Below are 17,003 nucleotides of genomic sequence, written 5' to 3'. Positions count from 1 at the left end.
AGACTCACACACTCAGGAGCTGCACACACGCGCTGCAAAGAGGCAGCCATTTTTTTTCTCGCCTTTCGACATTCTAATTTCGACTCGCTTCAAATATTTATGCAAACAAATTGAAATAAAAAGAGTTCCTGACTCCGCCGCTCTCCCCCCCACTCTGTCACTGTCTCTTCGTGGAAGCAATAAATGCCAGAGCGTAAATATTTAGTGGTATATGAAATAAAGTCTACGCTCTTGAGTACTCAGAGCATCTCTCTATCTGCTCTTTATATACATTTCATATTAAACTTGAGCTGCTCCACCGGTACCGGTTGACTCTTTCTTGTTGCTGTGGTTTCTTCTCTGGGTGCCTAGATTGTGGCAGTTACCGCAGCTGTTACACTTTGGCGGCATTTTCATATAATTTATTGCCTTCTGCCTTCAGCCAGCAGCCAGCAAAACAGCAAACCAGCAAAGCAGCAAACCAGCAACCAGCACAGGTGGGTTAGCTGTGGAAGTGGTTCGGTGGCTGCTTGAGTAGGGTTTGAATGGGGTCCTGACTATGTCTATGGCTGGTAACGCGGCCACAGCTACAAGTTGCGTTTATCAACTGACAACTAGCTAACAAATAGGATTGGGGGTATAGAGTGGTGGGTGGTGTGGGGACTGCGGGTACTGTGGCTGTGGGGGGTGGGCTCTAATTTGAGCTTTCTAATTAGAATTTATTGGATTTTCTGGGACTCGGAACGCTTTAAAGACACCAAACTTAAAGCCCTTCATTGGTGGGAAATTTTGCAGCAGCAGCTGCTAAAATAATTGTTATTTCAAAAGGGGGATGTGTGGCTGGTTTGGGGGGCGGGGTAACCGGAGATTGCCGCTTTGTTATGGCTGCAGTTTTCCGCTGTTGTTATTTTTACCTACATATGCAATTTTTTGCACCAAGGATGCCAACATGCCACAGAAGCGCCCCCATCATCAGCAGCAGCAGCAGCAGTCAGGCAGTCAGGCAGGAGCATCGCATCATCATCAATGCTGGCGTTGGAGTGGAGTTGGTGGCGGAGGTGGTGGGGACGAGAGAGGAGGACTCATCGACAGTCGATAGTCGTCGTCGACATCAATGAACCGATCCGATCCGGTGCACCAGCGGAAATATTGAGTCTCGTATCTGTGTCGCGAGCTGTACACACACACACAATGCAATGGGAATTCAGAGACAGAGAGGAGAGAGAGAGAGACAGACAAAACGAAAAGCCTTTAATCGACAGCAACATATTCGATTTTAATATTCATATGGCGTCGTCATAAATTTCATGACAACGGCAAAGGCAAAGCGAGCAGAACAGAGCAGAAACAGAGCAGAAACAGAGCAGAACAGAACAGAAACAGAACAGAGGAAAGCGTGCAATATATGAGGGCATTGATACCGACTCCGCTCCTCTCCACTCTTCCTCTCCGCTCTGCCTGCCGCATCGATAGAGTTATTATCAGCACAGTTCGTGGCTGAATTAAAGCTGGAAAATCACAAGTCACGGGGCAAACTACGGCTGTGCTGTACTCGTTAGATGAGGGCACACAAATATGTGGCGCCCAATTTGTGTATTTTTCCTGTTTTTTTTCCAGGCAAGTGTTGTACTCTTTTTCTTTTTGACCCTCTGTATATGGCACGTGATGGGTTGGCCTTGTCTCCAGGAAACTCTGAGCGCTCTCTGCTAAGCCTACTCCTGTGTCCTCTTTGCTTCTTCTTTTTTTTTTTAATAATACCCAAAGTCCTTTTTGACTGGATAATCACATGGGTGTGCATGTCATTTGCCATGGCACTGCTCTGTTCTGTTTGGTTCTGCTTTCTCAATTACGCACATCTCTATGGGTCTCTCTCTGGGTGTCCTTTTAAAGCGTCTTCGAGGAGAAAATCACATGTGCCACATGCGAGGAATTAAACAACAAACAACCCCAAAGAGAAGCAGCGACCAGAGTAGGACTTTTGCCCAGGGATGGATGGGCAGCAGGCAGCAGCAGGCAGCAGACAACCGACTACGCATTGCTCATTACAGCAGCAGCAGCAGCAACAACAATAAAGAAGGGCCAGAGCCGAACCAAACCAAACAGAGATTCTCTTTTGCTCTGTCCTGTTCTGTTCTGTACTGTTCTGATGACGCTGACACCCCTTTGCTTCCGTCTCCGGGCCTGTGTCCGGGGTCCGGGGTCCGTCTCCGTGGCGCACTTCAAAAACTTAACCGTTAGGCATATGCGTGATTATCTTTCCCACTGCCAACAACAACAAGCAGAATAAGAAGAGGTAGAGTCAGAGGCAGAGGCAACCCTTAGAGTGGGCAGAGAGGCAGAGGCAGGCAGTGGCAATGGTGCATGGGGGAGGTACCGGGTACCGGGGCCCTTCAACAATTGCGCGCTGACCCAGTTACCCGGCAACAAAGGCGGAAGCAAAAGGAAACGTGCTGAAAGAGAGACGAGAGACAAGGCGCGGAGAGCAGGGTATGAAAAGGCACATGTCATCATAGAAATCAGTGAGTGCTGGCCAACAGCTCTCTGCCTCTCTGCTCCTGCTCCTCCTCCTTCTATACTGTCTCCGCTGTGTGGCACTGGGCAAGCCCTCGGCTATGGAACGTTGCTTATGACAAACAAAAAAAAAAAAAAAATGAAAGGGGAAAGGGAGCAAAAATGGGCGTACAGAGAACGGTAGGCGGTAGGCGGTGGACGGTGGTCGGGGGGCGGTACGCAAAGGAAGAGCAGTGGGAAAATTCATTAAAATGGCACAGAGGCGAGACAACAATGAAACGGTCCACTTGGGTCCGCAAACCGGCGGACAGTAGCCAGTGGCCCAGTGGCTTATCGGCCAGGCCATATGTGCCGCACACACACACACACACTTTAAGAGCGAAAAGGAAAGAGTGAGAGAGAGTGGGGAGAGAGAGATGGGTGCAGAACGGACTCCCAGTTAGTAATCAAATATTTAGCATACTTTTTAGAAAGCATATTAAAATAACATTTCCGGTCAGCTTGGCAAAAAGGAAAGCAAATCGTCGCAAAGTCTCCCATCCAGCAGGCAGGCAGGCAGGCAGGCAGCAGCAGCAGCGGAGGGCATTAGCCGGAGTCCATGAACCGTGTAATGCACACACACTCACACTCGCACATCCATATAGAATGTGTGTCCCTGAGCGAGAAAGAGAGAGAGACGAAATCCCAGTAGCATGTGGAGCACACGGCACTTGGGGAGCGTTAATGTGCCATAACGAATGCATTAGAGACTGGGACTAAGTAAGCGCAGTTAGTTAGTTCCACTGAAAGGGTTGCTCGAGCCGCAGCGAGCATGAGACACGTGACGGGGGTTGGAGCAGGGTATTTAAAATTTAATTACCCACTACAGTAATCCACCAGCCCAGCCCAGCCTCCCTCCTCCTGCTCTGCGGCATAAAACGAAATCCAATATGCTGTCCAGCAGAAGGCACACAAAAAATATGCTATGCTCTGAAGAGGAAAACATATGTTGTTGGCTGCTGCTCTGGCTGTTGTACATGGCCCGCGGAACAACAATGAACAGCAGCCTCCCAGCCCACTCCCAGCCCATCTGATATCATTACTCAGCCACCCCAAAACACACACACGCAGCCACAGACACACACACGCGAAAGCAGGAGAGGCTTCCGTTTTTTTGTGCTCTCTTTTGGGCTCTCTGATTCGTTGTTGTTGTTGTTGATATTATCAAGTTAAGTGCTCTTGCGGTTGCCATATATACCCTCTCTCCCTCTTTCTCTCTCCGAGGGTATTAAATATTTAAAAGGTGGGAAAAAAGCGCTGTCGAACCTTGTGCCTTAATTTTAAAGCTATTTAGATTATGGAATGTTGTTTCATTTCATTTTACATACTTAACTCTGATGAATCGTAAATCAAAATAGCTCAAAGCAATAACCAGAATTGGCAAATAATCCTCAAAATATCCTACCCACCTTTGCGCACTGAAAAGAGCCAAAACAAGACTGTCGCGACGATCCTCTCATTGAACCGAACGCCTAAGAGCAGCAACAAAAAGTGTCACCAGAGCAGAAGAGCGCAAAATAGTAAAAAGAGCAAACAAAAACGGATCATGGCTTGAGCGGAGAGTTTTATGAGCAAACCCCGAATCGATTGTGTTTTTATTTCGTTCCAACTTTAAATTCTGTCCGTAATTTAAATGTTTTTATTTATTTAATTGTATTAAGCGTAATTAACGCGTTTTGAAAATATGAATAGCATAAGATCGCTGGATCTGCCAAGGGTATCTACGGCAAAGCCTCTCCCTGCTGCCCTGCTGCCCTGGCTGCTGCTGCCTTTGTCTATTGCACACCCACGCCTGCTCTCTCTCTCTCTCTCTCTCTTTCAATTCCTCTCTAACTCCCTCGCTCTCTTTCTATACACATTTGCGTGTGTGGTGTGCGTTTTGGCTTTCTTTCTTATTATTCCTATTACCACACCACACCACACCACATGTTGTTTTTGTATTTAAGCTAATTCTTTTATGTGTATGGATATGTGTGTCTGTCTGTCTGTGGTTTTCTGTCTGTGTGTTTGTACAGGGGAGCATATAAAACGTGCAGCCACATAAAAATAAAACCCAAACAACAAACAACAAATAACAAAAGCAAAAAAATAAACCAACAACAAAAAGCAGCACAGCATAAAGCAGAAAAAGCAGAAAGCGCGCAACGGATGATAAGCCAAGTGGCAAGAATTCAAGCGTAGTCAGCATTGATAGCTGATGGAGTGGAGCTGCCTGGATGGGCGGTTTGGGTGGGGGGGGAGATGGCATAAAGGTGCCTACTTCACACAAAATTACCCTTTTCAATTTGTGTGTGCGGTGTGCAGAAGCAGCAGGACCAGCAGGAGCAGGAGCAGTAGCAGGATGGGGAGAGTGGAGCACATGAGCATTCCCCCTAGCCAGATCTCGTTTATTGACTTTTTGTCATTGCCGCTAATGCATAGCAGCGGTAGCAGCAGTAGCAGCAGCAGCAGGAACTGAACAAACAGACATATGTATGTACGACCCACTCTCGCACACAGGCATATCCTGCTTAGTCCTGCCAGAGGATAATACAGTCAGCTATGGATGGGAGCCATAGCTCGGGGGGAGGCTGGGCTGGGGATAGCTGCTGTGTAGCAGCTTTATTTTTATGGGGCGCATTACGTTTAATGTTTGGCTTAACTCGGTTACTCTCGATGCTCCCACTCCCACTCCCACTGCCTCTCTCTCTCTCTCTGTACCACTGTGGCACTCTGATTGTGGCTGCCTCTGATTCCCAGACATTTCTATAGCTGCTGCTCCTGCTCTGGCTCTGCGTCTCTGGCTGCTTTCGGTGAGTGCCGTAATTAAGTGTCACATGTAATTACAATACACTCATGTGCTTTGTAATTAGAGTTTAGCGCAGCAGCACCACAAAAAAAAACAAAAAAAAAAACAAAACAAAAATAAGTAAGAGAAAACCAGAAGGACCACAATGCGAAACTTTCGAATGGCTAATTCAAATGAATATAATCCGCCATTCTGTGGAGCTGTGCAATTATTTGCATTGTTTTTTTTGTCGTGGTGTGGGGGGATAATTTCACATTTTTGGGACAAGCGGATTTAAGTTTGATGGATGCTGGGCATCCCGAATGGTTGGTCAGTAAATAGCAAGGAAAATATTTGAACAGTCAAAACCAAAGCAAAAAGCATGAAGCGGAATGACGATGATGCTGATGATGATGATGCTGATGGGTAGGGGATAATAACTATAATTTACTCTGTTCTACTGTCTGTTGACTCTTGACCGAAGCCCTCCCCCCAAACCACAAGCCCCAAACTACTCTCGAAATGGGGGCAGAAATCCACCCCCCTTTGTGGATGGATGCGCTCTGTAATTTATTTAACTTGCGTAAATATTAAATATTTATATTGTTCTCTCTCTCTTATTTTTCTCTTTTTATGTACGTATATAATGTATACCTTCATCTACTACAACTACAACTACACAACCACTACCAAAATAAATATATATAAAAAAAAAAACCAACTACTGCCTACTGAAAAACAACTACTGCTGTAAAAAAAAAAAAAAAACCATCTGTAACCAATCTTCAAATCTGTGCCTCTGCCTGTGCCTTTGCCTCTGACTTGTGCCTCTGCCTGTGCCACCTCGCTCTTGCCACACTGCATCTGTATCTGCATCTGTATCTGCATCTGAATCTGCATCTGTATCTGTCTACTCTGTAAAATTGTTCCACCGAATGCGCAGCGCGGAAGCGACGAACTTTTGAGTCAAGCAGCAGTCATGGCGCCCGCTTCCGACAATAATAATCAGGACCTGGCCACAAAGAAGGCCAAGCTGGAACCGAGCACCGTGCTGGCCGGCGGAATTGGTAAGTCTCTCTTTCTCACTATTCTCACTATCTCCTTCCCTTCCCTCTATTTTCCTTTTTCCCCCCATCTATCATCTGAGCGCTGTGTGTTTCTCTCTCTCTTTTGCTTCTGGCTTAACCTGTACAGGCATAGTTTTTTTTTTTCTTTTTTAAGCACTGTGCCCCGCCAATTAGCCGCCTTGACTTGGCCTTAAACTTGGCCACAAAGTCGCCAGTTGCCAGTCGCCTGCTCTGGCTCCCCAACTGAAGGCACTTTGTGGCCTATGGCCAATTAACCTACTAATTAGCATGGAAAACAAGTCAACACACACACACACACGGGGAAAAAATAAAAACAAAAAAAAAATCGTATGCCCCCTTTTGTTAGCCAGCAAATTATTAAGGGGGGGGGGGGCGCACAAAAAAAGTGTATGGTTGCGTTTACAGGACACCGACTGACCACGCACTGTGTCGGCACATTAATTAGCCCCACACACACACACATTGCTAAGGGTGAAACGTGAACCCCGCTCTCTGCATATTGCCACCGCAAAGTAATAAAGCTAATCAAAAACCGCACACCAAAACCCAGTCAAAACCAAACCAAACCAAGCCAAAACGCGAGCCAAAGCGAAAGCAAAACCAGCAGAATGAACCACACATTAGGCAAATATTTGACAGGTTCGCTCGCTGGCTGCCTGGCTGCCTGGTCGTCGGATTGGATGGGCTGGCAGCGGGAGCAGCAGCAGCAGAGCACTGGCTAAAAATCCACTGAACCACAAAATGATTGCCAGTGCAAACAAATCAATGGGCAACAATTTCCGGCTGAAATTCAAAAGTAATCGACTGCTCGTCCACCAACCGACTGCCATTCTGCCTGCCTGCCCTGCCCGCCCGCCCGCCTATCGATTCTTGTCTGTGTGTTTATTGTTGTTGTTATATTGGTCCTTCTGTTGTTGTTGTTGTTGTTTTTTTGCAGGCGAATTTAATTAACGCCATATGCAGTGCAGGATCCTTTTTTTGGGCGGGGGATTTTCAAAATGCTTTTGAAATTTCACTGTAATTAACGGGGGGCATGCCACCACGGCCGCCAGGCATCGATGAGTATTTCTGTGTGTGGGTGCGCGACCACAAAGGGATCGGATCGACAAAAGGTTCATAGGGCGCGTAGGGCCTCAGAATTAGCCATTAGCTCTATGGCACTTTTGTTTCCCCCCCCCCCGCCAGCGTCAGACAGTCAAAGGTCACACACACTGGCAAACACACACAGACAGACACACACGCAAAAGTGGAAATGAGTGAAAGGAAAGGAGTGAAAATGGCAATCGACACTTGGGGGGAGGATGGAAAATAAACGCAGAAACCAGAAGCATAATATTTATTTATTACTTTACAAAGGACTTTTCTATTAATTAAAAAGCAACAAGCAGACAGTCCTTGTCCTCTCTTGCTCTTGGCTCTCTCTTTCACGCACTCACACACACACACACCAAAGGAGAACCGTTTGTGTGGTTCACCTTTCACCCTTCATCCTTGTCCATTGTTCGATGTCCACAAACGAGGCGGCTGGCGCTGACCCAACGGCATTTTGGTGGCCAGTTCATGCATACGCAGACCGACCCAGCTGCCAGCCAGTCGCCTGCCCCATCCCCTTCCCCTTCACCAACTGCCTCCTGCTTGACACCTGCCACCTGCGGCCATTTTAATTTTCCACGCAAAGTTCTTGTGCAAACACACACACACCCCACAGACGTGCACCGACTCTCACAGAGAGAGAGAGAGAGCGAGCGAGCGATTTTCCTCCTGCTCCATTAAAGTCGCGGCCAGCTTAAAGAGTGTGTAAGTGCGGCGGTCAGGGAGGAGGCGGAGGCCACCGGCGCTGGGTGGAGAATGGAGCATAAAGCGGGCAGGTTGAATGATGAAGTTGGGGGAGTGGGGGAGAGTGGAGCGAGTAGCTGAAATCCCAATGAATTCATTTATGTGGTCGCTGCCTGTATGGAAACCACTTAAAGCTCTCTCTCCCTTTCTTTTCTGCACCATTCTCCTCGTGATTTTTTTCGTTGTTTCTTGCTTGGCGATGCCCAAAAATAATAACAAAAGGAATTGCTAAATAAATGTATAAGGACACTTTTATTTCACTGCAAGCGAGCCAATACATGTGGCAGGAGGGAGAAGCATGAGCAGACTCAAAAGGCAGGCACAGTGGTACGTGGGACAAGAGGGATAACAACAAAAGCCAGACAAGTAAATAGCAAAAATCCAAAAAGCAACAATGAGCATTGTGTGTGGCAGTGTCCTCCACTTCACTCCACCCCCTCTCTCTCTTCTTCTCTCTGCCTGTGGGCCTTAGAAAAACACACGCACAAGGCGTACAGGAATTGGCCCAAAACTGTCATGCTGCTGCCTATCGACTCCTGCCATGTATATGGGCAGTGTCCTTTGGCATTGTCAATTGTATTTTTGTGTGTGCCACTAAAACCAATACATCGAGACACCACCAAACGCCGGGGCTACGGCTACATTGGCTACATTGGCAGCAGGACATGCAACAAATTTTTCACGTAAATGTAATAAAAACACTTTGGCATGTGCAGTCCATGGCCAGCAGCCACGCCCACCCACTTCAAGGCGTGGTGCTTCTCGGGATGGGGGGCCTGGGGCTGAAGCACACTTGTAATAAGTGGGGGTGATGGCGGGGCACACTTCTGCACCCCCCCCAGCCAACACCCAAATGCAAAAGTGTGCCCATTTTGTAGGTGGAGGGGGTTTGAGTCTGCTAATAAATAGTTTCGTTTGATTTATTTGATTTTTTATTATTAGGAATATTTTATGCAAGTTCTACGAGGCCCCAGGGAGTCGCCACAGCAGCAGCACCAGCAGCAGCCTATTTGAGTGGTTGCCCAAAGTCCGGACCTAGACCCTAGACCCTAGGCATGAATGGCATGACCAGGTCGCGTGTCTGCTTGGGAACATACTCCGTGTCGTATCGTGTCGTAGGTGAAAGCGTGGCCAGAGTCCGTCTGTTTTTCCTTTGTTGTCGCCTCACCGCCGCCACTCACTCCTCCCCTCTCTGTGTGTGTGGTTTCAGTTGGTTGTTTATTGTTACAGCTCTCACACATGCATCGCCCCCACACCACACACCACACACCCCACACCAAACAGAACCCAACAGAACCCAGCACAAGCACCAAACTCAAACATCACCTGCTGAAACACCGCGAGATCCGTTCGCTCGCTCGCTCGCTCATTCTGTTTGTATAGTCCACCAACATTTGTTTGTTTATTGACCGATTTTGGGGGCTTAACGGTCAACACACACACACAAACAAACACAGTTAAAGGTGTGAGGATATCGTGAGGGGGGGGTGATGGGGGGAGTACAGCTGCAGCTGCTGCCTCTGTTCGTGCGTATGGAATGTATTTTTTCGGTTGATTTTAGCATTGCTAATTCCTACGACAGACAAACGCCATGGAAAATATGTTGAAAAAATAACGAAAAAATTTACGCTCAACCAGCGTATCCTTGGCTGGCTTGGCTGACTACTCCCTTAAGCTCTTCAATCTGTAGCTTCAATCAATTTAAAGCTCCAAGGACTGCGCAGTCCCCTCGCCAGTCTCCGGCTGTCATCGATGACGGGAGGGAAGTGGCGTGCGAGGGCGAGTGTAGTAGCAGCCAATCCCTTTTGGACTGGTCAAACACTTAAACGCTTTTATTGCCATAACCAATAAGGCGACAGTTTGGCAGACATCGAGAGCGGTGTCCTGCGTGCCGCCTCGTCTCGGATATCATTCGCACGTCTCTTCTCTGCTGCTGCTGCTGCTGCTGCTCCAACTGCTATGCGTTGCGTGTAAATATTTTCCCAGTCAATAAAATAATATTGTCATAATTTTTTTTCTTGTGTTCTTTTTTTTTTTTGTTGTTGTTGCTGTTCGTGGAACGACGCGGTTTGTATCAATATTGAGACAGCATTGAAAGGAGGATAAAAATCCGTACCAGACCCAGACCGGAGGCAAACAACAATTGTCAACTGGTTTGGCAGACTGGCGGCCCCGGCCCCCACCAATTGTGGCTGGCCACTGTCCGTTGTCCGCTGTCCCCTGTTCGTGTGCAGCTATTTATGGCAGGCACTGTACGTGTGTGCGGTTAGTTGCACAGTTGAGCGTTTCATCATCGATATGGCCCTGGCTTGACTTTCGACTTGACTCTGTGACCCATCTGTGAGTGTGTGTTTGTGCCAGAGAGTCGGATACAGTGAATATTTGTGTGCAATTTAATTAAGCATACGCACCGTTGACGGCTCAGCAGAGCTCCCACTCTCGCTCTCGCTCTCTCTCTCTCTCTCTCTCCCTCTCTTTAGCTGAGTAATTATAATGCACAAATGGAGTGGAAAAGTTCTGCAAAGGCTAACAAACTGAAGCACTGCTCCTCGGTGTGTGCTCATAATTTATACAATTGATATACTTCATGGAGTTCGCAGCCAGAGAGCCTGCCATTGCACTTCCTCCCTCCGAACTGAGTTCTAGTTACAGACTCCTGCCCCAGTTACAGGCAGCAGGCACAGCGTCTCCGTCGCCGTCTCCGTCTGATGGCTGGCGGCTGAAAGACATGGAGGAGCTGCTGCTGCAGTCTGCATTCTGCAGTCTGTGTGTGGGCCACCCGCTAAAAGGCAATGCAGCTGCCGAGTGGAACCTACAGCAAAAACAGCAAAAAAAAAAGCACTATTTTCGTAATTGAAATGCAATTAAAATTTGTAAACGTCCCAGACTGCGTACATTGACTCTTGGCAAGGTCTCCACCCTGCAGCACCCCACACCCAGCACCCATCATCGTTCATCCTACAAACATTTTTTAATGAATTACATTTCTTGCGGGTCTTAGGCTCGAGCTGCTCAAAGAAAATCGTTATTTTCAATTATGCCACAGGACCTGTCTGGGTCCAAGAAGAGTAAAAAACTGAAAACTGAAAAATGTAAAATGTTAAAATGCAAAACGCAAACAAGGCCGCTGGCATTGAGTTTCATTTGCTGCCAAAACAACAACAACAACAAAAAATGTGCTTGGAAATAAAAAAAAATTGTGCCATGATTGATTATGCGTGGATGGCAAATGTTGAAATTAAAGACAAGAAAGGCCCTGCCAAAAAGCAAATATCATTAAGTCCTTATGCATACACAGACACAGACACAGACATACAGAGTGAGGGAGAGTGAGAGATGGCAGATGGGTGATGGGTGATGGGAGAGACACATAAGGCGGGGCACAGAGAGAAGTTTGCTGAACAATTTAAAATTTATGATGTGTGAGCCCAGTAAAAATCTAATTTACTGTCGCATAATTAAAGACGCAAGGGGGCTTTCTTTTGCCTGTGTATGTGTGCGTGTGTGTGTGTGTATGTGTGTTTGCTGTGTGTATTTATTCAAATTATATATTCGACTGTTGACACACCCAAAAGGCAAAAGTTTTCTGTCGACTGGGCGGGAACAGACGAGACAAACACGAGGCGTCACGTCATATCACACGCTCTCTCCCGCTCCCACTCCCGCTACCCCCTCACTCTCTCATTAAATCATTAAATGCCGCCATGTAAGCATAAATTTAATTGTTATTAACAATCAGCACTTATTTTGACTCCACCACACAGGATGCGGGAGGGGTATGTGTGTGTGTGTGTGTGTGTGGGCTGGACTTTCCCCGCGCGTTTTTCTTTTTCGCCTGGCCCTTTGTTCAACTTTCTCTCTCTCTCCATTCATTTTCATTTACAAGTTTTACGTTTCGGTGTTCTGTTTGCTTTATGAATTTAAATTGTCATTAATTAACTTTTGTGCACATCGAATGGGGGGTTGGGATGGTGGGGTGCTGGCGAGGGTGAAATTATTACACATACGTCATGGTGGTCAGAGCCGCTGACCATTCATTATGGGCCCAAGCATCGTCCTGCGAACTCAATTACAGTTTGCAAACTTTTCAATTAGCTATAAATAGTTTATTTATGTATATATATTTTTTCCTGCAACTCATGCTGTGTGCGTGTGCATGTGTGTGTGTTTAATTGAAAAGTGCTGCCTCGAACGCTTTTCACGCTTTCACTCTTTCTCCCTCTGTCCGTGCGTGTGCGTGTGTGTTGGGCTCATTAATACTGTTGAGCTTTGGCCTCCATGTCCTGGCCGCTCATTTCGACGTGCAGCAGAGCGAATGATTGCTATTCATATTCCGATCATACGATATCCAGGGGGAGTACATTGACAGCAAGCATCATTATCGCATGCAAATTTTTTATCGCGTTGCACTTTTGTTTTTGTTTTTGTTCTTGGCCATCCCATCCAGCAGTTAATGTTGATGCCTTTGCTTGTTGATTTAGCATCATATGATAATTACTTTGATGTAAATTCATTGCCAAAGAAGCCCTTGCCCTTGTCCTCCTTTGACAGCTGTTACTCTCTCTCTCTCACTCTTTCTTTCTTCTCTTTCCTGCTGGCAGTTTCAGCAATTTTTAACTGCTGGTTATTTCCATTGTTTGCTGCACAAATATTTGCTGGCAAACAATATTTCAATAGTTCGTTTTTTCCTGCTCCTCTTTTTTGTTTTTTTCTTTGGGTTATTTAACTCGATGTTAATTAAAAAGCAGCAATGGCCATAACTGGCGTAACAAATCCACCCGCAGGGCAATGCCAAAACAGAACCAGAACCAGAACCCCGAACCACCAAACCAAAAACACAACCAGAAACAGAATGATTCAAATTGCAATTTTTGTTTTTTTTTTTTTTGGTTGCTTTTTTTTGTGTTAGACTGCAGCTTGTACGGTTGGCAGGCAGTAGCTGTGCTCCGAGGGCTTGTTGGCTGTGTTTCCGGCCGTCGTCAACTCGTCGCCATCTTCCTTTTCAATTATGCCCCTGCCCCCGCGCCGATGTCGCTGTTCTCAGTCTGCCTTTGTGGCAGTGCCCGAAGGCATCTACTGCTGCGCTTTCTGTTCCAGCACCGGGTTCACTGCAGTTTGTTCGCCGTTCGCAGCAGTTCGCAGCAGTTCGCTGTTCGAGTTCTGTTCGAGTTCAGTTCGGTTGTCGATTTGTGCTCATTGCACAGACATTTCTCGTTTTCACACCATCAAGCAGCGTTTGTTGCGATTTGAAACAAATCTACCAATGCCGCAGCAGCAGCAGCAGTAAAAAATCTTAACAAAAAAATAAAAGGAAAAACTGCCAGAGAGTAAGAGAAAGAGAGAGAGGGAGAGGGGTAGCTAGTACTACCCAAAAACCAAATTTAGTTGTTGATGGGCGAACGTCAAAAAATCCACAAATTCTGGCAGTTTTTTTTTTAGTTTTTTTAGTCCTGGATTTTCTGTCGCTTCTGTCGGTCTGTTCCGTTGCCGGCGACAACGTCATCATGCATGATAGATACTTTTACATATTTTCGCTGTCGATGGTTTTTCCGGCAACTGCCCAACGGCACTTGATTTGTTGTTTGTCTTCTGCAGAACATTTCCTGCCTGTCTGCCTGCCCCTGCAGCAGTCTGACTCTGCCCTGTGTACAGGTTTTATTTAGTTTCGATTTTCGCCACTCTTTTTTTGTACGTGAACGGGTACGGCTCTGTTATTTATGGTGAGGCTTTCATCGTTTTTGCCCATTGATTTTTAATAAATTTTTGAGCTGCCGAAAGGACTCAAACGAGACCGCACAGCTCTGTCTATGGAGCGTGGTGTGTGGGGGGGTGAGGGCTGGGGGCCAGTTGCATAATTTCGTTTCAACTTCATTTCCGTTTCGAACTAATCAAAAAGTGTAATTTCCGATTAGTTGTATTCAGAGGGCCCAGAGAGTTCTACTAGTGACCCGACCTGACCAGACCCGTGCTGAGGGGGGCACACAGAGTCCCCAGTGCAGCAGCAGTTCCCGTCGGGTCGAGCCTCTCAAAGTTGGCTCGACTTTTCCCTTAAACTGCCACGAACAAAAAAAAAAAGGGGGGCCAGTGGGCGGTGGGCAGTCCTTTTCATTGGCTAACAGGTTTCTGTGGGCCAACTGTTTTTCTTTCATTGTATAATAAATCGGAACATTGACCTGGCCTCTGCCACTGCCATTGCGTCTGCCTCTGCCCCTGCGTCTGTGATTGAAAGTGGAAGGGAATTGGCCGGATAATGACCCTTTTACATTATGAGTTATGGTGGGCTGCTGGGGCAATAGATCGCCCACTGAAGGAGACCCTCAATTTATATCAATCTTTGGCATTCCCAGCATACTTATGCGGGCAAACGAATCTCATTCAAGCACTCCGCTTGTCGTGCCATTAAATTGGGGAATTAAAACGGCAGTTGAACCGGGCCACCTTTTTCTGCTGCCTGGACTATCTCCGGCCATGTGTTTGGCTTGTTTAGCAAATATCCCAGAGAGAGAGCGAGGGAAAAGAGAGGTGACTGCATTTCATTTGCATATGAACACCGAAAAACGAGTCTCTTGTGTGGGTGTGTGTGTGTGTGCTGCAGGTGCAGGTGCAGAGTCGCAGGTGCCACACCACACAACACAACACAAACACACACACAAAATAAAAAGCGAATAAAGCGAATGAAACCAACACATTAACAGGTGTTGACTAAGCGCCGCACGAAACGAGACTCCGCCAGACAGATTCCAGTCCGGTTCCGGTTCCTGTTACCCTTTGCCCCGTTACCCGTTCCCCCCAGCCCATTGCAACGAAGGGGGTTGCTCGGGGAGGTTTGTAGGTGGCTTATAAAGAGTGGTAAAATTTGTTTGCTTTTGTTTATAAAAATTTAAGGCACTTTTGGACAGGTGCTGCCGGGGAATGGATGCAGGCAGGCAGGCAGGCAAATCCCCGAAATGTTGCAGGGCCAAAGGTAGTTGCAGCAGCAGCCTAAAATCCCATTTGTGCCCCCCAGTTGGGGTGGGGGATGGGCCTTGGTGGCGTTTTATTTATGCAAAAATAACAAACAAGCAGCAAAAGAAGAGAAGCAACAGCAACCAGAGAGAGAGAGACAGCGGACAGAATGGCCCAAATGGCGGGCGAGTGGCTAAAAGCCTCAAACGTTGTCTCTGTGCTGATGCTGCTGTTGCTGCTGCTGCTGCTGCTGCTGCTGCCGGACATTGTCGCCGTGTTGCCTGCTGGATTATTCACAGCCGTTGAAAGTGTGCAATGAATGAATTTATGGGTTCGTTCTGCCACTCCTCCATTACCCGTCCCCACGCTCCGTGCAAGGGATTTAACTGTGCAAAATGTATACAAATGTGGCAACGTTTGGCCATGTTATCAACATTTTTATTTTCGTCTGCTGTCTCTTTGTTGCCACTGCGATTTGGTTGCAACAAACAAAAGCAGGAAATAAAACCCCCAAACAACAACAAAAAAATAAACAAATTAAGGGAAGCGCGGAAGCGGAAGTGCAGACAGCTATGGCCATTAAGTGGAAGGAGATGAAGAGTGGGGAAGAGCGTCGTGTCTCGTTTTCGGCAGCGGATTGTCAACTGTTTAATATTGCAATTGGTTAAACAATTTTCCCTTACTCACTGTTCTCTGTTTCCGTTTCTGTTGCAGCCAAGGCCTCGAAAGTCATCCACTTGCGGAACATTCCAAACGAGTCCGGTGAATCGGATGTGATTGCCCTGGGCGTGCCATTTGGTCGTGTGACAAACGTTCTCGTGCTGAAGGGCAAGAACCAAGCGTTCATCGAAATGGCCGACGAGATGGCCGCCACATCGATGGTGTCCTGCTACACAGTGAATCCGCCACAAATGCGTGGGCGCATGGTCTACGTACAGTTCTCCAATCATCGCGAACTCAAAACGGATCAGAGTCATAATGTGAGTATAAAATATTTAAATTTAAATTTAAATATATATTTTGTATTAGTTTTTCGGTCTTAAGTGTTATTAATGTGGCAATTAAGTTTTGGGTCTGAAGAATCTGCGATTTATATGCAAATTTTTGAACGGAATGGGACGGGGACGGGGACGGGACGGGTCTGTGATATTTGGAGACCGCACACGGTCGACCGAAACTCTCTGATTAATTACACTTTCTGGGCAACTTAATTCCCATTCAGAGGAGAGAGAGTGGCGAGAGTGAAAAACAAAGAGAGGATTCCCATCATAAATGGCACAGATACACAGCAGTATCATTGCTGTGTCCCATTTTGTGTTTGTGTTTTAGTTCGTGTTTGTTTGCGTTTGTGTGGGGTGCGGAGAAGGCTTCTAAACCAATTTCTAATTTTAATTTCTTAAGCCACAAAGTCACTGACTGAAGTTTAAAAAGCTTTCAAATAAATACACATGGCCGCACACACACACACACACACAGATACGTGTTTACTGCCTGACAAAAGCAGTAAAATGCATAGTTTTTGGGGTTTTGTGGGTAACCCCTACACACACACAGATACAGGATACAAGCTACAGAATGGCAACCACACGCATACCAAAAAGAGCCAAACGAATGCAGAGACCAGGACTCATACGGACAGATGGACGACTGGACAGACGGACATATGTGGGATGCCAGCTGCTTAGTGCTCAAAGTCAAAAGCATATTTTGATTACTTAAATGAAAGTGGGGTGGTGATGGGGATGGCGAAACCCCAAAGCGGCGTTGTCACCCTTTGGGATGGGTTGAGGTGTACACCAGGTGGTGCTGTTGCTGCTGCTGCTCCTCCTCCTCCCTTT

At 46.8% G+C, this 17,003-nt stretch overlaps 1 protein-coding gene across 7 annotated transcripts in view; it reads left to right on the top strand.

Moving 5' to 3' along the window:
• The window catches only part of LOC111077337 (polypyrimidine tract-binding protein 1), a 159,876-nt gene that overhangs the window by 117,441 nt on the left and 25,432 nt on the right, over positions 1-17,003 (top strand). For all 7 annotated transcript variants that reach the window (XR_005967489.1, XM_022371567.2, XM_022371565.2 and 4 more), the window contains 2 exons: positions 6,240-6,363; positions 15,880-16,145. Coding sequence is in view for 6 of the 7 variants with exons in the window: in XM_022371567.2 (XP_022227259.1) it covers positions 6,240-6,363; positions 15,880-16,145 (390 nt within the window). In the remaining variant the exon portion in view is untranslated. The remainder of the gene's footprint in view (positions 1-6,239; positions 6,364-15,879; positions 16,146-17,003) is intronic.

This window comes from Drosophila obscura, unplaced genomic scaffold, assembly GCF_018151105.1.
Source record: "Drosophila obscura isolate BZ-5 IFL unplaced genomic scaffold, ASM1815110v1 contig_150, whole genome shotgun sequence".
Classification (NCBI taxonomy): Eukaryota; Metazoa; Arthropoda; class Insecta; order Diptera; family Drosophilidae; genus Drosophila; species Drosophila obscura.
The sequence above is the reverse complement of the archived record's forward strand: the minus strand, read 5'-3'. Positions and strand labels throughout refer to the sequence as shown.